This window comes from Haliotis rufescens, unplaced genomic scaffold, assembly GCF_023055435.1.
Source record: "Haliotis rufescens isolate VD_foot unplaced genomic scaffold, xgHalRufe1.0.p SCAF_1, whole genome shotgun sequence".
Lineage (NCBI taxonomy): Eukaryota > Metazoa > Mollusca > Gastropoda > Lepetellida > Haliotidae > Haliotis > Haliotis rufescens.
Genome location: NW_025963779.1, coordinates 53,480,915 through 53,503,764, shown reverse-complemented (window position 1 = coordinate 53,503,764; position 22,850 = coordinate 53,480,915). Strand labels below are relative to the sequence as shown.

The window sequence follows — 22,850 nt, the reverse complement described above, 5'->3', positions numbered from 1 at the left end:
ACCCTATCACCATTTTGATAGACTCCTAAAATAACGATAGGTTTGTTGAAGAGACCGTTTGGCATGGACTACCTGCGAAGCCATCTGTTTTCACAATGATGAATGCAGAAGTCGCAGTGAATAATAATTAAAAACGAATATACAAGACGCAATCTTCAGGCACATTTATCATACAATAAGTTAAGAGAGTTAAGCCAAAATAGTCCAAATGGTTCGTCCGAGAAGTCCTAAAACTAGTAGTTCAAACTTCACTGGCAGAGCAAACAAATCCAAAATCTATCTCTCCATGAAGGAACTCGGGAAAATATATTTCAAACAGGACACAAGGACGGCCGAGCACGACTGGGGCTGCTTGGATTCTTCTTCACCAAGATCTTTCACCACAACTTGAGGACTGGCTCTAGAGGCAGGGGCGAGGAGGGAGGTCTGGGGGTCGGGCTGCGTTAAGCGGGGGTTGACGGGGATCGTGAAGACACTGGGGCGCTTATAAGAGAGGAAATAGATGTCCTTAAATCATTGAAATCATTGCCAGTCGATAGTTTAATGAAATAGCCTGTATGTTAAAAACCTGCAGAAAGTCGACCATTTTCGTCATTCGTATTCTTTTATCTGGATATTTAAACATATAGCAAGACTAACGACTAGAAGAAAAGCGACAAAAACATGTCCATGAACGTAGGAAATCTCTACTTGTAAGATTCCGACTAATCATGAGCATGTTTCTGAATCACTATCTAAGAGTGGTGATACCAAGTGTTGAAGAAAAGGTCATGTATCCCGGTCGGAAGTAATTGTATCATACATTTCAGAATAAAATCTGTGGTTATGTTAGGGAGGGGTAGAATAATGAAAGTCACCTTTCTTGTGTTGTTTGGTGAGTACTGATTATTAGAGGCTACTGACTATTTAGTATATGTACTATTTGTCTGAATAATGTCTAAACAAAGATGACTTGTATCAAACTATTGTTAGTTGCAATGGTTCTCGGATTTCTTTTTCTTTTAGTAATGACCTACAGGATCAGGGACAGGAAGAGACTTTTGGGAGACAGGGGCCTGGGAAGTCCTAAACCTGTGGAGATCGTCGTGAGCTATAACAGAATAAATGAAATATGATACAAAATCACATCGATCCTCATTGTAGAGACCAAAAAGAGACTGAGTTTATTGAAAGAAAAATGCGTGTGGTTTTAAGGAGTCAAAGCCAGTAACTTCGGTTGAGATAAAATGGTCTTTGGACATTTTGGGACATGAAGGACATATATTCTTTATACCCATTTAACAGTCCCTCACCCTTGACACAACACTTAGTTAGGAATTGACATCTGAAAAACTACACTATCAATACTTTGTTATAATTGACAGTTTTTATTCTCAGAAAATCATTTTACAATGAGTAGATCCCATAGCCTAGGTAAGTAAGAGCTAGAACATTAATCATCATTTATTGTTACTTTTATAATTTATCATGATACTTTTACAGTGATAAATATTTTACTATGGGAATTAAACTTGACATTAATAACAGAAATCACATCGCTGAGATAATTAAGTTTCCAAGCCTTTTACAAAAACAAACGAGGCCTAGATCTACATTTCCCACCATACAATATAGATCTAGAAATCCCAAAAATACATAAATATACAAGGGACCGGCAAAGAACATGACAACTCCCATCTGCTAATGAGCCGGTCAGTCATTCTCTTTTAATTTCATTGTTTTCCAAATCATCGGCAAGGTCATCATCAGGTTATGAATACAATCCGTCAAAATGTATTAGCCTAATCTGAGACCTTTGAAATCAAAATAAGACGCAATGATAATTAACCACTGAGACCACTGATAGATACCTTGATGATAAACCAAAGCAACAGTGGCATACATCGTGCAAAACGTGCGGTACGTGCGGGATAAGGAGCAAAATGCAAACACAGACGTGGAAACAAAGTGCAGCAGTAACAACCAAAATGGCGTCGTAAGTGGAAAACGGAAGTAGCAACGGTCTCCATGGAGATCCATCAGCGATCGTCGCCACTCGTTCCTTTCCGTGAACTGCTTGTCCCGGAATGAGCGTTGGTCTCGAAAGAGCCTTCTATGTGCAGTAGAATCTTATATGGCTAGAGATTGCAACATAGTATCAATGTATGAAAAGTGTTATTCTAAACCTCTAGACTAGCCTTTAAAAAGTTTTCATGTTTTTTTTACAGCAAAAACAAACCAGCACAGAACCTTCTTTAAATCGCCGATTATTATCACCGGAAATAATCTAAGTTTAAGATGAACTAACAAACAAAAAGACAACCTTTATAAGGTCGGACGTAGTAATTGACTTATACAGAGTATTTCATCTTATAACCATTGATAAAATGCAATAACATGTATCTCTTAGATAACAGTGTCCTTTAGTAACAAGCTCAACAAGCGGCCAAAATGTAAAATTATATCGATTCGGACAGGAAAAGGGACGATAAACCTGACGTTGGTCCCTGGCTAATGTCCGATGTTGTACCACAAGGGGAGACCACTCCCGTTGTTTTTATGGCGTGATTTATCTTGCTGGTAACCGAGGTTACACGACACGAAGAAGAACTTATCGAAAACCATCTTCGGTGCCCCCAGATAGAACCAGTTCAATGTTGTTTTAAGGGTAATGAGTAACTTCGATCAAAACATAATCTGCACTAATTTCTATCAAATTACTATCCGAAATTAGTCAACACTGTATAAAATCCATATGATCAGTTGTTTTGCTATGATATTATCACCAGGTTATTTTACCTACATGTTTCTACAAAATTCATCAATGCGTCAGTTGCGCAGCCTGGCGAAGCATTTGGGTCTTGAAGACAGACTGTTTTTGACCATTTTAATCATTTTACGATAAGCAGTAAATTATTTATTTACGTTAAGCAGTTATTTTTTGGTATTTTCCGTTAAGCATTTACGATAAAAAAAAGAAGATGAATTTTACGTTTACGATAGTGTTTGAAGGGTGTTTTACGTTAAGCATTAAAACCCGTCAGGGCCCTCATGCATGTCATCGATCCCAAATGCGTAGATCGATGCTCATGATATTAATCACAGGATTGTCTGGTCCAGACTCGATTATTCACAGACCACCGTCAAATAGCTGGAATATTGCTGAGTGCGGCGTTAAACAACAAACCAACCAACCAACCAACCAACTGTAGGGTTCTGATGTCTAGGACAAATGCTTCTTGTATTTCTAACATGAAATGCATCGCTGCTTGTCAATTTCACTGTTGATCCCATGAAAAACATGAGAAACATGAGTTTCTTCACGTGACTGAACGCATTCGTCATTGATCCACTGATCTCCCTTACAACTAAACCCAATACAGTTCATAGTGTTTTAAATATGCCTGTGTTCATGAAATATTTTGGTGATATTATTTTCTTGTAAATATAATTTGACGAACAAAGAATTTGCTTCCGTTTTGATGAATCGTATCAAAAGTTTTATTGTTTATTATTAATAATATGGTCTGAAAATCATAATCAATCATCCTATTTGAAAATTGTTGTTAAAGTGTATTATTCTCCTTATTTAACGTACGAGTGTGATTTTGTCGCTCTACGTTAAAATTACTTTCTTCTTCGCAGGGCTGTTTGTCATAATAAACCCAATAACATGGGCAAGTAATATTCAGGTGATTGATAAAGCTGCTCAAGTTGGTCCTATATGCAATATATACTTGCCACAGGACATGCATGTAAGGGGCGACTAACGGGATCGGATGGTCAGGATCGTTGACTTGGTTGATGCATCATATTATGATGTCAGTCACTGGATTGTCTGGTCCAGACTCGATTATGAACAGACTGCCGTCATATAGCTGGAATATTGCTGAGTGAGGCGTTAAACAAAAAAACCCAAAAAACTGAGAGGATGCCAAAGCGCTCAGAAAGGCGAATGAAGAAACTTAATGCACCGGATGGTTTGTGGTACTGTATTCTAAAGGTGCTCCGGCTTGATGACTAGGTTGATGTCGTCGTACCCGACAACGTGGGTCGTTGCTCATGATATCAATCATCAGATGTTTCTGGTCCATACTCGATTATTTACTGATGGAGTATTGCGTAACTGCAGCGTTAAATAAACAAGCAAACAAAACACTCCTTCCTGCAGGCCTTTAGAGATCCGAGGAGGTACCATTTAGATTCTAGCTGTTTCGTTTCGCAATCAACTCACATTCAACTTTTGTGTAATGCTTCAGTTTTCGAAGATTGTTGCTGTTATTTACCGCCATATTAATGTCATCCTTAATTTGCAAGGCAGTTGTTAGATTCTACATTGTTCCAACTGAAGTAACCGCACAGGTGAAACGCTTGTTTACTAGATAAAGCGGACGTATAATACTGATAGATCCAGTTGTTAAATGTACTGACGTTGAATATTTCATAATACACTGGAGGGAAAGGAGTATTCTCACTAAGTTTAGTGACGGTGTGTGACGTGCAGCCGAAGACAGGTCCTGTTGCATTACGGGTGTGATATAGACTAAACAGAAGGTCTTCTGTTCAGGAAGGGGTAAGTATGTATGTACGCACAGTGCTAACGTCGAATATTTTATGTCTCTTCGTGTAATTGCAACAGTCAACTCGCACCCCAGTAGCAGTGTTTTGTTGTCGTAAGGGGAGCCTTGTCCGCTACTTCACAGGCATACATATACTGGTCAAGTATAAGTCTGTTTAAAAGTAAGCAGGTGAAATAACGAAAAGTCCATAGTCTGTAGTTAAAAAGTTGACAGCAATGCAATCTCATTAAAATCAGATCTTAGTTCTTGCTACCGCTCAACAAAAGATTGAAGACATCCCATTACGGGTTATGTCAGACCAAACCTTGCGCAAACTTTGACAGACAAATTGAATGACCAGTCAGAAGGCAGCTTTCTTGTGCTTTACGGCACTAATTTCAAATTGGCGACTACGCTTTGAAACATATTTTGACAAATTCTCAATTACAAATTTGAAACCTGAACAAAAGAAAATTCTCGAATGGCAAATAGATTGGCTAGATTGTATGGATTCAGTCGTTAAACCCATAACTATCGTTGGGAATAAAGTTTTTGAGGTTGCATGATTAGAAATCACATTTCTACTGTCACTTTCATAATCTGGTAAGCCATGCTCTGACTGGTCGGATGAAAGGTTGTTCTGACGTGACCCCTAATGGGATGCCTTCAGATCTTTGTTTAGCGGTAGCGAGAACTAAGGTCTGATTTTAATGAGATTGACAGCAATGCAGATGTACAATGCCCAATTGTTGAACCTTGCAGTTCAGTGGAAAGTGTTGCTAGTTTAGTATGAGTTGTGCAGGTTTCGCCAAGGCTATGATTTGTCTGTTTGTTGTTTAAAGCTGCACTCAGCAATATTCCAGCTACATGATAGTGATCTGTATATAATTAAGTCTGAGCCGGACAATCCATTGATTGACATTAAGAGCATTGATCCGCACACTTTGGATACAATGACATGCATCATCCCAAGTCAGTGATCCTGACCACCCAATCCTGTTTGTTGTCTCTTGACAAGCATAGCTAGGGTGCTTTGGACCTATATTCTTTCACGGAATCCTCACTGATCGAAGGGTATGAAAGTGGAAGTTGTCTTAATTCACTACATATCTTTTTAAGAATCATGAGCACAGTTTAAGGAGTCAAACTACACTAGGGATATATGCAACTTCATTATATTAATCATCACTTCCACATTTCCTATCTCATGCACTGACACTTGGAGCATGCAATTAAACAGCCCCACATACCTTATTTATAAACTTATGCCAGTGTAAGGTATGAAACATAAGTTCTTACCCACTATATGGGCAGATAAAGCCCTGTTCTTCAACATCCTTCCATCCAGCCACTCAGCAATTCCTTTAGCCTTCCAATCCACTAATCCATTCCTCTTTGTACCAATCCAAACCACTAATCCATTCCTCTTTATCCTTCCAACCCACTAGTCCATTCCTCTTTATCCTTCCAACCCACTAATCCATTCCTCTTTATCCTTCGAACCCACTCATCCATTCTACTTTATCCTTCCAACCCACTAATCCATTCCTCTTTATACCAATCCAACCCACTAATCCATTCCTCTTCATCCAGAATTTCCCCCCCCCCCCCCCCCCCCCACACACACACATGCACGCACGCACGCACGCACGCACGCACGCACACACACACATATATATATCCTGCTAATCCATAACCTTTTTATTAGCAGTCCCACTCCACTAATCCATGCTATACACATACTCGCCCGTGAAGAGATCACCCGTTTAATAACCATAGCCATACAGCTGTATTACACATTGTGTAATACCATAGCGTGTGCTTATCTACTGAGAGAACAAGTTTCACAAACAAATATTGAAAACTTCCCAAATCCCAGGGCTTTTATGGTGGCATTGCGTGTAGAGATGATAGAAACACTGAGAGGACCTTATGCTTATGCTAGATGACCCAACAACCCCAATGACACTGCTCTGTTGCTAGGCTGATGTCACATGGCATTGTTTTGCTGGTGGATCTTGCAACAGGAATCCACTAATTTCATCTTAGGTCATTCTGAATTCTGAAGGTAGGCCGTTGTATGGAATTAAATAATATGTGTCAACTTCCTAGTATTACTCTTTTAAAGTCTCCTTTGGATTATGCTGTGGATAGCGTACATGCCTGCCAATTCACAAACGACAGTGAATTATTAAAAAAAGAAGGTTATAAATGGCAAGTAATGAAAAAAAATACTAAACTCACTCTCGTGTAATACCAATTTTATGAAACGAGAGAATATGTCAAATGTTTGGGGTTTATTTCTATATAAGATTAACAAGTATAGTTATTTGATTAATTTATAAACTAAATGATCCACCTATGTCACTGTGATAAAGATTGTGTATGGAAATTCATGTTGCTGCTTGTAATCTGATTGCTGGTTCTCAATGAGAATCTCTGAGATCGATGACGGAAGAATATAAAATCATAAACACTGCATTCAAAAGAAAAACTATCTTCATGTTAAAACTCAGTCAGTGTAGGAAGACAGAGAAAGAGAAGTGATGTAACATGTCTGATCTTTTTCAGTTAACACTTGCCAGCAGATGGTTTGGTAGTTTTGACACATTGTTGCAATTACCGTTAAACAACTTGACATTGAAGCTCCCAAGATTCAAGACACATGCCTTGGTCGAGTTTCATTGATGAGGATGAATTTTGCAACACTCTTGTCCACTTGTTCAAAGGAGGCCTGCTGTCAGTTGCAACACCAAGTTCAAGTCCAAAGCATGATGCAACCTCCAATAAACTTCAATATTAGAGAGTGTCTACCAAATTTGATTGAAATCATTCAAGATGCATCTTGTTTGTCTGTAACTCCTAATGTATGGTGTATATCAGTCCAGTAGTCAATGAACACCTAATTACACACAGACACACCCGTAAAGATCCGGGTTAGAATAGGTCTTCAGCAACCCATGCTTGCCTAAAAGGCGACTATGCTTGTAAAAGGCTACTAACGGGATCGGGTGGTCAGGCTCGCTGACTTGGTTGATGCATGTCATAGTATCCCACTTGCGTCGATCGGTGCACATGGTGTCAATCACTGGATAGTCTGGTTCAGACTCGATTATTTACAGACTGCTGTCATATAGCTTGCACATTGCTTAGTGCGGCGTTAAACAAACAAACAAACAAACATACAGACAATGTATGAGGTCAACAGTCAATAATTAGATTGTCTGGAACCTAGTTGAAACTGAGCACTTGATCGTGCAGTATGGTCCCTCTTTAAGTAACATGCAGCTTTGAGAAACAGCAAGTGCTATGTTCCTTGTATGCAGATCAGTGTGTCACTTGGTACTGCAGTCTAGAAGAAGCCAGGCCTTTTATCCCAACTTAAAACCACACGAACAAACAGTATACATCTATCTATGACAATATACACATGGTACGCAAAGCCCTTGAATTGTTGAATCAGTGTCAACTGTGCTGTATCTTCAATCACCTGGATGTCTGATGTTTGTCACAGTTGACATTATGGATAAATCCTTCAGTAGACAATGATGTATTGATCTTATGGGATTGAGATTGTGATTGGCCCTCGTTCAGATAACCCAATGCCCCAACATGTTTGCCTATATTCAGTTGTTGGTTCATCGTTGTGTGTTTGCCAGCTGTCATACCATGGAGGTGTGCATGTGCATTGCACGAGTCTGTGTGAACAATGTTATTGTGGCATTCGAGTTGGTTATGAAGAAAACGTCAACATACAATAGTTGATGTACATGTGAGAATGTGTATACAGAGGAAGAGGGATTGAACGTCAGTAGGAATGCCAACAATCAGATGTTCATACAGGCCCAGATGTTCATTGCTTACATCATAATATAGACCCTGTCCTTATCTTATCCTCTCTGTTGATATTCATAATATACAAAATCTGGCAAATTGGCCGCTGATTCTTTCATAGCGGCATAATAACTACTTGCTTGTGTCTGCTGTGCTTCAGGTACACAGAAGCCGGTACAATGACAGCAAGCCAAGAAGCACCTTTCTATGTTTAATGTTTGTTATTCAATCATTCTGTGAAATGTTACCATGACAAGTGTGTAAGACTAGAGATAGATAGGTATTCTGTGTATCTGGTTGTTGATATAGGCCATGGAAAGATACATTCCGTTGAGAGGAACAGTCCATATGGTGTTGTGTTCCATGGAACCAATTATCTTGGTATGGATCCCCTGGGCACTTGGAAAGCCAGATGAACTTTCCTAATATCAAACAAGGTTATCCCGGATTAGTACAAGCGCGCGCGCATGCATGCACACACGCAGGCACGCACACACGCACGCACACCTCTGCAGGTTAAATGAGTGAAATAATCTTAATATTATGAATAACCATATGGGTACATGTGACGACATATCTGTCAGACCTGGGTCATATAAATTTCCACATGGGTACATGTGAGGACTTATCTGTCATACATTTGTCATATGAATCCCGACATGGGTACATGTGACGACTTATCTGTCATACCTGTGTCATATCAATCCCCATATTAGACGACTTATCTGTCATACCTGTGTCATATGAATTCCCACATGGGTACATGTGATGACTTATCTGTCATACCTGTGTCATTGTGTCATATGAATTCCCACATGGGTATGTGTGACGACTTATTTGTCATACCTGTGTCATATGAATTCCCACATGGGTATGTGTGACGACTTATCTGTCATACCTGTGTCATATGAATCCCCATATGGGTATAAGACGACTTATCTGTCATACCTGTGTCATATGAATTCCCACATGGGTACATGTGATGACTTATCTGTCATACCTGTGTCATATGAATTCCCACATGGGTATGTGTGACGACTTATCTGTCATACCTGTGTCATCTGAATTCCCACATTGGTACATGTGACAACTTATCTGTCATGCCTGTGTCATATCAATCCCCATATGGGTATTAGACGACTTATCTGTCATATCTGTGTCATATGAATTCCCACATTGGTACAAGTGACGACTTATCTGTCATACCTGTGTCATATCAATCCCCATATGGGTATTAGACGACTTATCTGTCATATCTGTGTCATATGAATTCCCACATGGGTACATGTGACGACTTATCTGTCATGCCTGTGTCATATCAATCCCCATATGGGTATTAGACGACTTATCTGTCATATCTGTGTCATATGAATTCCCACATTGGTACATGTGACGACTTATCTGTCATACCTGTGTCATATGAATTCCCACATGGGTATGTGTGACGACATATCTGTCATATCTGTGTCATATGAATTCCCACATGGGTATTAGACGACTTATCTGTCATACCTGTGTCATATGAATTCCCACATGGGTACATGTGACGACATTACAGTGGACCCATGAAGGTCAGGTTAGAAACCCATGCTTGTAAGAGATGACTAACCGGTTCTGGTGGTCAGGCTCAGTGACTTGGTTGATCGATGTCATCATATCCCAATTGCGTGGATTGATGCTCATGATATCAAAAACTGGGTTGTCTGATCCAGAATCTATTATTTACAGACCACCATCATGTAGCTGGAATATTACAGAGTACAGCGTTAAACAATGACATATTGGTGTGACCTGTGTAAGTGTGATGACATATTGGTGTGACCTGTGTAAGTGTGATGATAGTGGTGTGACCTGTGTAAGTGTGATGACATATTGGTGTGACCTGTGTAAGTGTGATGACAGTGGTGTGACCTGTGTAAGTGTGATGACATATTGGTGTGACCTGTGTAAATGTGATGACATATTGGTGTGACCTGTGTAAGTGTGATGACATATTGGTGTGACCTGTGTAAGTGTGATGACATATTGGTGTGACCTGTGTAAGTGTGATGACATATTGGTGTGACCTGTGTTAGTGTGATGACATATTGGTGTGACCTGTGTAAGTGTGATGATAGTGGTGTGACCTGTGTAAGTGTGATGACATATTGGTGTGACCTGTGTAAGTGTGATGACATATTGGTGTGACCTGTGTAAGTGTGATGATATTGGTGTGACATGTGTAAGTGTGATGACATATTGGTGTGACCTGGGTAAGTGTGATGACATATTGGTGTGACCTGTGTAAGTGTGATGATAGTGGCGTGACCTGTGTAAGTGTGATGACATATAGGTGTGACCTGTGTAAGTGTGATGATAGTGGTGTGACCTATGTAAGTGTGATGACATATTGGTGTGACCTGTGTAAGTGTGATGACATATTGGTGTGACCGGTGTAAGTGTGATGATAGTGGTGTGACCTGTGTAATGGTGTGACCTGTGTAAGTGTGATGACATATTGGTGTGACATGTGGAAGTGTGATGACATATTGGTGTGACCTGTGGAAGTGTGATGATAGTGGTGTGACATGTGTAAGTGTGATGACATATTGGTGTGACCTGTGTAAGTGTGATGACATATTGGTGTGACCTGTGTAAGTGTGATGACATATTGGTGTGACCTGTGTAAGTGTGATGATAGTGGTGTGACCTATGTAAGTGTGATGACATATTGGTGTGACCTGTGTAAGTGTGATGACATATTGGTGTGACCTGTGTAAGTGTGATGACATATTGGTGTGACCTGTGTAAGTGTGATGATAGTGGTGTGACCTGTGTAAGTGTGATGACATATTGGTGTGACCTGTGTAAGTGTGATGACATATTGGTGTGACCTGTGTAAGTGTGATGATAGTGGTGTGACCTATGTAAGTGTGATGACATATTGGTGTGACCTGTGTAAGTGTTATGACATATTGGTGTGACCTGTGTAAGTGTGATGACATATTGGTGTGACCTGTGTAAGTGTGATGATAGTGGTGTGACCTGTGTAAGTGTGATGACATATTGGTGTGACCTGTGTAAGTGTGATGACATATTGGTGTGACCTGTGTAAGTGTGATGATATTGGTGTGACCTGTGTAAGTGTGATGACATATTGGTGTGACCTGTGTAAGTGTGATGACATATTGGTGTGACCTGTGTAAGTGTGATGATAGTGGTGTGACCTGTGTAAGTGTGATGACATATTGGTGTGACCTGTGTAAGTGTTATGACATACTGGTGTGACCTGTGAAGATCTGGGGTAGAATAGGTCTTAAGCAACCCATGCTCGCCGTAAAAGAAGCGTCATATAGCTGGAATAATGCTGAGTGCAGAGTTAGTCTACAAACAAACAAACGAAACATATTGGTGTTCGGGACTCGAAAAATCTACTCATCCGCTCCTATTGATGAGTGGTAGTATGTACTGGGCGAGAAAGAATTGAAGAAACCGGGCGAGTACATATATTCAACCGTATCAATTCACCCCTTATCGTTTTCAATAAAATGTGCTAGCTAATTTCGAACCTAAAAGACGTTTTCATCTCTCGTGCTAAGTAATAACATAATATATGTCAGTCATATCATAAATAGTTGACATACTTGGCAACTGTCTATTACAGAAATTAACAGAAATGTGTTTGCACAGCAGGTATCGAAACAAGAGTCTTGTTAATGACCCTCAAATGTCAAAGCGATAGTGAACAGCTCATGATTGATTTTGTGAGGGAAATGATTGACATACAGAAGTTTTTGATCAGTGATGGTGGGGTTGATGACAAAAACATGATTTAATTAACAAACAGCCTGAAAAAAGGAAAATTTCTCAAAAACAGTATGACTGTAAAAAAAGAAAACAAACTGTACAAGACGCATGGTTGAGGGAGTTTGAATGGGCGGAAATGAACGTAGATATCAAGGACTCTGAATTATTTCATACTGTCTGCCAACAATAATATCTGAGAACATTAAAACTAACAGGGCAAGGGAAAATATTGCAGGATGAGTAGAAAATATTATCTACTTGCCCTGCAGGACAAGTTGGGTTTAAGAAATTTTTCGGTACTAGTGTTTCCTGTGGTACATTTATCCCCATATGGGCACCAAGTGTGATGTCATACGGGCGATACCTGTGGCATATGTATCCACATATGGGTACCAAGTGTGAAACATACAGGTGTTACCTGTGGTACATGTGCCCCCATATGGGTACCAAGTGTGATGACATACAGGTGATACCTGTGGCATATGTATCCTCATATGGGCACCAAGTGTGAAACATACAGGTGATACCTGAGGTATATGTGCCCCCATATGGGTACCAAGTGTGAAACATACAGGTGTTACCTGTGGTATATGTGCCCCCATATGGGTACCAAGTGTAAAGACATACAGGTGATACCTGAGGTATATATGCCCCCATATGGGTACCAAGTGTGAAACATACAGGTGATACCTGTGGTATATGTGGCCCCATATGGGTACCAAGTGTGAAACATACAGGTGTTACCTGTGGTATATGTGCCCCCATATGGGTACCAAGTGTGATGACGTACAGGTGATACCTGTGGCATATGTACCCCCATATGGGTACCAAGTGTGAAACATACAGGTGATACCTGAGGTATATGTGCCCCCATATGGGTACCAAGTGTGAAACATACAGGTGTTACCTGTGGTATATGTGCCCCCATATGGGTACCAAGTGTAAAGACATACAGGTGATACCTGAGGTATATATGCCCCCATATGGGTACCAAGTGTGAAACATACAGGTGATACCTGTGGTATATGTGGCCCCATATGGGTACCAAGTGTGAAACATACAGGTGTTACCTGTGGTATATGTGCCCCCATATGGGTACCAAGTGTGATGACGTACAGGTGATACCTGTGGCATATGTACCCCCATATGGGTACCAAGTGTGAAACATACAGGTGATACCTGAGGTATATGTGCCCCCATATGGATACCAAGTGTGATGACATACAGGTGATACCTGTGGCATATGAACCGCCATATGGGTACCAAGTGTGAAACATACAGGTGATACCTGAGGTATATATGCCCCAATATGGGTACCAAGTGTAAAACATACAGGTGATACCTGAGGTATATGTACCCCCATATGGGTACCAAGTGTGATGACATACAGGTGATACCTGTGGCATATGTACCCCCATATGGGTACCAAGTGTGAAACATACAGGTGATACCTGAGGTATATGTGCCCCCATATGGGTACCAAGTGTAAAACATACAGGTGATACCTGAGGTATATGTACCCCCATATGGGTACCAAGTGTGATGACATACAGGTGATACCTGTGGCATATGTACCCCCATATGGGTACCAAGTGGGATGACATATGGGTTTTACCTGTGGCATATGAACCGCCATATGGGTACCAAGTGTAAAGACATACAGGTGTTACCTGCAATATACAACGTCAGTGTTACTGCAGTTTATGTAAAACTCTACATAATCACTCACTCAGTCTTTGTCCATCCAAAAAGTGAATTGTCTACAAAGAAACCTTTGATTGTCGGCGAGACTGAGATGGAGAAGAAGAGGGTGTCGGAGTGAAGGGGGATTAGGGGACACGTGTAGAACAACAGGAAGCACACCTGCTGGAGACTTGCTGGAGAAGGTGGGACCTTCACTTGGGGCAGGTTGATTTCCATGAGCAGTTTGAATATCTAAAGTAATTCATCATAAGAAAATAACTCCACAACACTCTGTAGCTCACCTGAAGTAATAATAATTTCAATCTTATTTTGGTACAAATAGCTATGATGAGATAAAGAAAAATAGGTGCAAAACATTCTGAAGTGATTCAGTAAGGTGAGCTAAAAATATTACCTGTAGGGCTTAGTGATCAAATGAAGTGATATCTGGATTATATTAAATATTTATTGTACATGCTAAAGCTACCATTTATTATATACTCACATAATTAAACAAACATTTCAAAGACTTGGGCACATTTCTCTTTCATTTTAGAAATAAAGACTTAATAATGCAAATAATTTTGCTATAGCTGTTAAATCATTAGAAAGAATTTGTTACTTTCATGAATTCATTAATTGTGCGTACTGTTTACATTATATCTGTGTTTGTTATAGCCATGTTATAGTGTACAAGCTAAAATATGATAATTCATTATAGAAAATAATAATTTACACATTTGATTTTATCACACATCATATAATACAATTTTCTCATTACACAAGGCAGACATTTTCATATTTGCCAAGATTTAACAACTTTTGGCATGTTGAAAAGATATTTTTCTCTGTTTTCAAAAGTGAACACATTCTAAAACTGTATGTATGTATTCATCGATGTCCATGAACTGCATGAATAAAATGCATTTACCAGTACATTCAGTCAGTGGAATACTGGTCCATCAACTTCTTTAGATTTTCTCTCGTCCATATATTCTCCAGCTCATGAGTGTAGTTTGATTTGGCGGCTAATTTAATCATCACATATTTCAATTTGAGCTTGAAACAAAACTATAGTGGCAAAAGGGCCCAGGGTTTTAATCATAATAGAATGGATGTATACCCTGGACTATTAGGGATAGCTCCTCGTCTACCTCACAACGTTCTGAACTGTGTCGTTTCCATACTTGGTACTGTTTTCCTTCCACTTCTTGCTCCTTAACTCGACCGCCAATCAATAAACATATGATCACTGAGGCTCCACATGTATGGCAGAGACTTGAGTGCCGAGAATTCCTCATTGTGTCAGCAAAAACTATTCGCAATCCACCCATACAATTACTCAAGTGTTAAAATGAACAGGAATTGATAAAGCAAATTCAATTTGATTTTGTGCAAATAGGTGTGTGATTATCAGTCCTCAGAATCTGTAAGCACCATCTATTTTAGGGGAAAGAGGTGTTGGTGAATGCACACATGCTTGTTGGTGTCTTGTAAGAACTTGGAAATAACGATGCAATGTTCGGACACATAATTAGGAGCTTGAGAAAAAGTGAAACCGTTCTTGTAACTTGGCAACACCCTGGTATAATGCAAATGGCTAGTCTTGTGAGGGAGGAAAAAGTGAGAAAGTACATACCCCTTTCAAACTGTGAAAATTGCGTTCTATTTAGAACAACTTTGTTGATAGAATCTTGACTGTGTATTACAGATATTTAAGCAAAATAGAAATGTTGAAATGATTCATATTACATGTGTACTAAATACATGATTATATCTATTTCCGTACAGACAAACTGACTGGAATCTGTCTCTGTGTAACCCACCCTTTCTGTTTCCTTAGTTTTTCATGCCCAGGTTGGACTGGGGTTGAATGGTATTTCTTTGATATTGCCAGTCCGTTTCTTTCCAGGATTCTGTTAAATGACATTTACAAAGCTGAATTTCAAAAGGACCATTTTAATTTTGATGGTTATTTCAATGAAGTGATACAGCAGTTTAATGTTGTTTCTCACACTTTGACTTTTGTATTGGCCACACGCTCTTGTACTCAATTTGTTATAATTACCGCCACACTAGCCAAAGGATGATGCAGGATAAGGGCCCTTTTTTTGCTCCACTGGAAATGTCAAATTTACAAGTAATTTAAAATAGGAGACGTGTTCAAATGACTGAAACTTACATTGTTTTCATACACATTCAAGTTTAAAAAAGTGAAAAAGGTTGATATTTGTCAAAACTATTCTAAGAGCAAGTCTGCAACCCTATATATATATATATTTGACTTAGACTGAAAACTTACATCGTTTTCGTACACATTCAAGTTTAAAAAAGTGAAAAAGGTTGATATTTGTCAAAACTATTCTAAGAGCAGTTCTGCAACCCTATATATATATTTTTATACCCCCAACCTTTTAGGTCGGGGGTATATAGCTATACCAAGGTTCCGTCCGTCCGAAAACTTTGTCCGCACGATTTCTCTTAAACTATTCAGTGGATTCATCTCAAACTTAGTACATATAATCTGTGTCATATGGAGGGGTGCAGTCAAAAGAAAAAAATTGTTTTTATTTGTTTTCCATTTTTTTATGAATTTTTCAAACTCTAACCCTATCCATTATTTAATTTGAAACTACTGACACACTAGGGGGGTCGGGGGTATTAGTGAGCCAAGCTCACTTTTGCCCTTGTTTACCTTATGTTTGAACTGTCTTTATGAACATATGAGAAAATGTGCCATGGTCAAAGGCTATTTTTTGTTCAAATATTAGAAAAATGATTCCTGAAAGCCTCTCAAATGAGCATTTGAGAAATGTACATGTACCTATCAGTGTTGTTATAAGTTAAATGTACGCATGTTGTAATGAACAAAGTAATTCTTATCCTTATGAACACATCTGATAACATGTGTATCAATTTCTAAAAGTTTTGTTTATTTTCCAATGCAGACCCTGTGCACCAAAAATGGCTTTCTCATACCTTTCTCATAACCAGCAAGGTATGATGAAGTACGAGGCATCTTTCCTGAGAGAAGACATTGTGTGTTTGAAGCATCCGTCCCAATATTACCCTGTAGGACCTGAGTAAGAGAAGGTTCTTAGAGAGAGTGGTCAGGATCTGTGACCTGGCTGACTAGATGTTATTGTTATACCTCTATTAAGAATCTTGCAATTTCATTGGTGAATGCGTATGTGACAAAACAATACAATTCTTACGAATCCTCTACCTCTATTACATCGTTGTCAAATTCCTGTAGGAACTATACAACAATTAGTTGTCCTAGCACTCAATAAGCCCAAGGCGCTCTCATGTATAAAGGCAGGAAGAACCTCACTTCTTTCCAAACATTAGTCAGCTAGAGACAGATGATTGGGGAAGTGGGAGGGAGTACCTCTGATGTAATAGAGGTAGTATTCTTAGTATTATTAACAATGATAATTATTATTTGATATTTCAGTGTAGACCCCAGATTTCGGTATAACAAAACAAATGATTACTCTTAACGTTGTAGAAATGTGGTGGTTTTTCTGGTTAGACCCCCCTCAGGGGTCCTGTCCTTGGGTCCTTGTTTTCACACACTGGCCTCATCAAGAGCAATTATTTGTATAATGAGACCTGATTATGTTGATTGATGCTCATGCTTTCAGTCACTGGTTTATCATGTTTGGATTGGATAATTTTGAAAAAAGCTGGGATATGGCCAGATGTGGCATTAAAAAACATTCACTCAGTTTGATGAAACTTGATTCAAGAGTCAATAAATCAACTGTAGAAGAATAGTTCCGTGTTGAGGAGATGAAGAACATGTGACTGATTCATTGTGACCTGAACTTAAGGTCAAAATGATCTCATCTAAAATAGGATGGACATAAAAAGTCTTTAGGATAATAAACATCTCTCCCTTAATTCCTGAACAGTTTGCCTCTGCATCTTTATCTGTGGGAAAGGAAGCTGAAGCTAGATGCTCTGTTGAATGCACAATTACCACAGAAGGACTATTTCAGCTGCAAGTTCAACCAGGCTGTCTATTATTAGCAAAATCTACAATAATCATCTGCTTCAACAAGCTATTCTTAATCAAAATCATGGCCCAATTAAATGCTTATCTGAAGGAGGGGAGTCGTTAGCAGAGTGCTTACTGTATATGCAGTTTTTCTAATAAAATTGCAAAAAATAGCATCATTCTCTTAAGAATCTCAGCAATTATAGGAATGAAGGTGGTGCTATGGATAAAGGAATTCACTGCATCATTGGTTTATATTTCAGAGGACAGAATATATTCATCTCACTTTTATTTCTGACTTCACCCATTGAGGATTGCGGGGGGAAAAAATGGTTTCGAGATAAGCAGTCTGGGCAGGCATGAGAACACATGTCGGATGTTCAAGGTATTCTGTATGTGCAGCTGGTTTCGCATGTGGTAAAACTCAGTTGTGTTCTAAAGAATGCCTTCCTTCACAAATATTTCTGATTTCATAAATAGATTACGTTTACCAGATACACCCATTTAGTAATTACGTTTGATAAGAACATGGTGATGATGGTGCACTAATCCCTTCTGTTACCTTAACTATAATTAAGTAATCTTCTGATGACAGGTAGGATACTTATGCATTTGGTTATGTATTAGAACTGTTTGTAAGAAATTGTTTTCGAGGAAGTTTCAACCACATGTTCTGTTACTGAACATCTGTCCCTTTGAGGTAATATTGATGTGATATGTGATGAAAAGTTTAAAATAAAGTTCGCCATTTCTACCGCTGAGTTTATGTTTGGTACAGCATATCAACAGTGTGTGTTCACGGGAAACAACCTAGAAAATTATGTCATAGAGAGAACTGAGATAACTTATGAAAAGTCTGGTATATGATTAGAGTAATCATGATAGGTTTTGTAGGGGTGTTCAATTAGTTTGCCCTACTTGCCCGACCTGTGAAAATAAAGTGTGGGGCAAGGGGGAAAATATACTTTACTTGCCCTTGGACAAGTATGAAAATCGTCGGTATTAACTTTGAAACTTTGAAGAGGTATTGTATGTCAACTGTTGATGAAGTACCTGACTATTCATTTTTCAAATCTACCCATCTTTCATTAGCTGTCTTCATAATCTTCAGAGGGCACGGGTGGCCCAGTCGTCTAAGACACCGCAATTCGCTGTGCAGAGTTGCATCCCTTGGGCATTCCAGAAACCTATGATTGTGGGTTCAAATCCCGGTTCACCCCGATTATGTTTCTAGGTTTGTCAGCACCATACCTGTGCTCATGGGTTTCACCAAAGTGGTAAACGTCTAAGACCTGCATCACTTCGGGCTGACACACCATGATATAACTGGAATACTGTTAAATGCGGCGTTAAAAACAAATCACTCACTCACTCACTCACTCACTCACTCACTCACTCATAATCTTCAAGTTTTGTTTTAGAATTATAGTTTTCTTCTTTTCTGATTTAGCAGGGAAGTTTGAAAATCAGGTAGGATAAGTAGAATTTAGAAGTTTACTTGCCTTGGGCAATCTTTTAAGGTCTTTAGGTATGATGTGTCTGGGAATTGAATCACTAATCTTCCATTATGACAAATTATTTATGTGAATACTTCGGAGCTGAAAAATTATGGTAGAAATGTGTTCCTTTGTATTCTCCAAACATGTTGTTAAAGGCGTTGCCAGAAAGTTTTAGCTCATGTTTTTAACAAGGAAGAAACAAGTGATGGTTATATGATTAAACTGTTTGTATCATAGGACTAAAATACCTAAACCAAATGAATTTATTCATTATTTATGTACATACTTATTACAATGCCATTCACCACTGATTGTAATTGACACAACTTGAGATTTATTGATTTGAAAGTGAGCAGTTCAAAAGTTTGATGTTGATTAGGTTTGGAGACTTAGATATCCAACTCAACTTAATTGTGATAATGTTGATCTGCTCATTGAGATTTTAAGATGGCAAGACACATAAGTCATAGTACCACTGGATACTAAACTATGACTTCAAACACAATAGAAGAAGTGGAGCAATCTGTGTATTATCTTGGTAGTACTTTCCCTTCTGATATAACTGTTCTTTTACTGTTGCATCTGTAATTGAGACATTATATTGTGAGGTGCTGGGATATGGCTAATTAGCCACAAGTGGTAAGTAAATGTGACGTGTATAGGATAGGGCTGATGCACCCCAAATATTGAGTAAATGTGACGTGTATGGGATATGGCTGATGCACCACAAATGTTGAGTAAATGTGAGGTGCATGGGATATGGCTGATGCACCACAAATGTTCTGTAAATGTGAGGTGTATTGAATATGGCTGATGCACCACAAATGTTGAGTAAATGTGAGGTGTATGGGATATGGCCGATGCACCACAAATGTTCTGTAAATGTGAGGTGTATTGAATATGGCTGATGCACCACAAATATTGAGTAAATGTGAGGTGTATGGGATAGGGCTGATGCACCACAAATATTGAGTAAATGTGAGGTGTATGGGATATGGCTGATAAGCCACAAATGTTGAGTAAATGTGAGGTGTATGGGATATGGCTGATAAGCCACAAATGTTGAGTAAATGTGAGGTGTATGGGATATGGCTGATAAGCCACAAATGTTGAGTAAATGTGAGGTGTATTGGATAGGGCTGATAAGCCACAAATGTTGAGTAAATGTGAGGTGTATGGGATAGGGCTGATGCGCCACAAATGTTCTGTAAATGTGAGACGTACTGAATATGGCTGATGCACCACAAGTATTGAGTAAATTATGATGTGTATGGGATATGGCTGATAAGCCACAAGTGTTGAGTAAATGTTAGGTGCATTGGATATGGCTGATAAGCCATAAGTGATGAGTTAATATAAGGTTTAAGGAATAGGCCTGATCCACCACAAGTGTTGAGTAAATGTGAGGTTACGGGATATCGCTGATAAGCCACAAGTGTTAAGTAAATGCATTTTTCAACCACGTGTGACGTGTGATAATTTTAATGGATTCCTTCTGTCTGTTTTTTTAACAATTTATTAATCTTCCATGATAAAAATGGAATCCCCACAAATTAACCATAAACCATGTAGGTTGATATTTATAATAACACCAGCTAAGATTAGGCGCTTTGAATGTACTTTTTCAGTTGCATCAATATTGTCATTCATAAGGTGACCAGGCCATGCTAAACCATGTGAGACCAGACACAATCTCATTGAAATGAGGTCTTTTCCTCTGAAACAATACCTCTCTGTATGAAGATCTGACAAACTTTCTAGTCAGTGTCAATGCTTCTTAATATTTGGTACAAATGAGAAAAGCATTCACTTCAGCATATTTTATTATTTGAAAATGAAGACAATTGGCCTGTTCTGAATGTAAATGATAAGGATCACGCTGTTTTCACTCAACCTATGGTTTCTCTGTAGTTCCTTCAGAGTTTGACTAAAAATTAAGGACCACAAATTCAGGTGGAAAAAAATATGGATTTTAAGAATATAATACAATTCAGGTTCATAACTGATGAATTAATATTACTTCCAATACAACAAAATACAAAATACAGTATGTACCTGTGCACAAATGCATACAAAACCATATCTGAATAAATTTTTACTCGCCACTCAACATGGCATCATGGTTGTTGTGAGACCTCTTTGTGCAGTACAGTCTTGGGGACTTTTATGTTAAACTTGTTAAAATAACTTTCTGGTTTCTCATGAACTGCCTGCCCCTATTATTGATTTATTTTTCGAGGACATTCAAGAATGGACTTTTTCTACATTTTGTTTTTGAACCAGTTTATATTTTTTTGCACATACATGTACTTTTCATAGCATGTAAGATTTGCCAGAGAACCTTGCCATGGTTACAATGAACTTTTGCCCTAAACTCTTCATACCTCGAGGTATAGGGGACGAGATCACCATGCACCTTGGCCCAAAACTCTTCATACCTTGAGGTGGAGGGGACGTGGTCACCATGCACCTTGGCCCCAAACTCATCATACCTCGAGTTACAGGGGACGAGGTCACCATGCACCTTGGCCCCAAACTCTTCATACCTCGAGTTACAAGGGACGTGGTTACCATGCACCTTGGCCCCAAACTCTTCATACCTCAATTTACAAGGGACGTGGCTACCATGCACCTTGGCCCCAAACTCTTCATACCTCGAGGTTACAAGGGACGTGGTTACCATGCATCTTGGCCCCAGACTCTTCATACCTCAATTTACAAGGGATGTGGTTACCATGCACCTTGGCCCCAAACCCTTCATACCTCGAGGTTACAAGGGACGTGGTTACCATGCACCTTGGCCCCAGACTCTTCATACCTCAATTTACAAGGGATGTGGTTACCATGCACCTTGGCCCCAAACCCTTCATACCTCGAGGTATAGGGGACGAGGTCACCATGCACCTTGGCCCCAAACTCATCATACCTCGAGTTACAGGGGATGTGGTTACCATGCACCTTGGCCCCAAACTCTTCATACCTCGAGGTATAGGGGACGAGGTCATCATGCACCTTGGCCCCAAACTCATCATACCTCGAGGTATAGGGGACGAGGTCACCATGCACCTTGGCCCCAAACTCTTCATAGCTCGAGGTATAGGGGACGAGGTCACTATGCACCTTGGCCCCAAACTCTTCATACCTCGAGTTACATGGGATGTGGTTACCATGCACCTTGGCCCCAAACTCTTCATACCTTGAGGTGGAGGGGACATGGTCACCATGCACCTTGGCCCCAAACTCTTCATAGCTCGAGGAATAGGGGACGAGGTCACCATGCACCTTGGCCCCAAACTCATCATACCTCAATTTACAAGGGACGTGGCTACCATGCACCTTGGCCCCAAACTCTTCATACCTCGAGGTGAAGGGGACGAGGTCACCATGCACCTTGGCCCCAAACTCTTCATACCTTGAGGTGAAGGGGACGAGGTCACCATGCACCTTGGCCCCAGACTCTTCATACCTCGAGGTGAAGGGGACGAGGTCACCATGCACCTTGGCCCC

The 22,850-nt window shown here is 39.5% G+C and overlaps 1 protein-coding gene across 1 annotated transcript; it reads right to left on the bottom strand.

Annotated features, from left to right (window-relative positions):
- Positions 1 to 18: 18 nt before the first annotated feature.
- On the bottom strand, positions 19 to 1,968 carry LOC124131435. Its single transcript, XM_046494720.2, has 3 exons — positions 1,851 to 1,968; positions 1,017 to 1,090; positions 19 to 483 (listed from the first exon to the last, which is right to left on the bottom strand). The coding sequence occupies exons 1-3, from the start codon at positions 1,882 to 1,884 to the stop codon at positions 277 to 279; spliced, it is 315 nt and encodes a 104-aa protein (XP_046350676.1). The 5' UTR covers positions 1,885 to 1,968; the 3' UTR covers positions 19 to 276.
- Between the last annotated feature and the right edge of the window lie 20,882 nt (positions 1,969 to 22,850).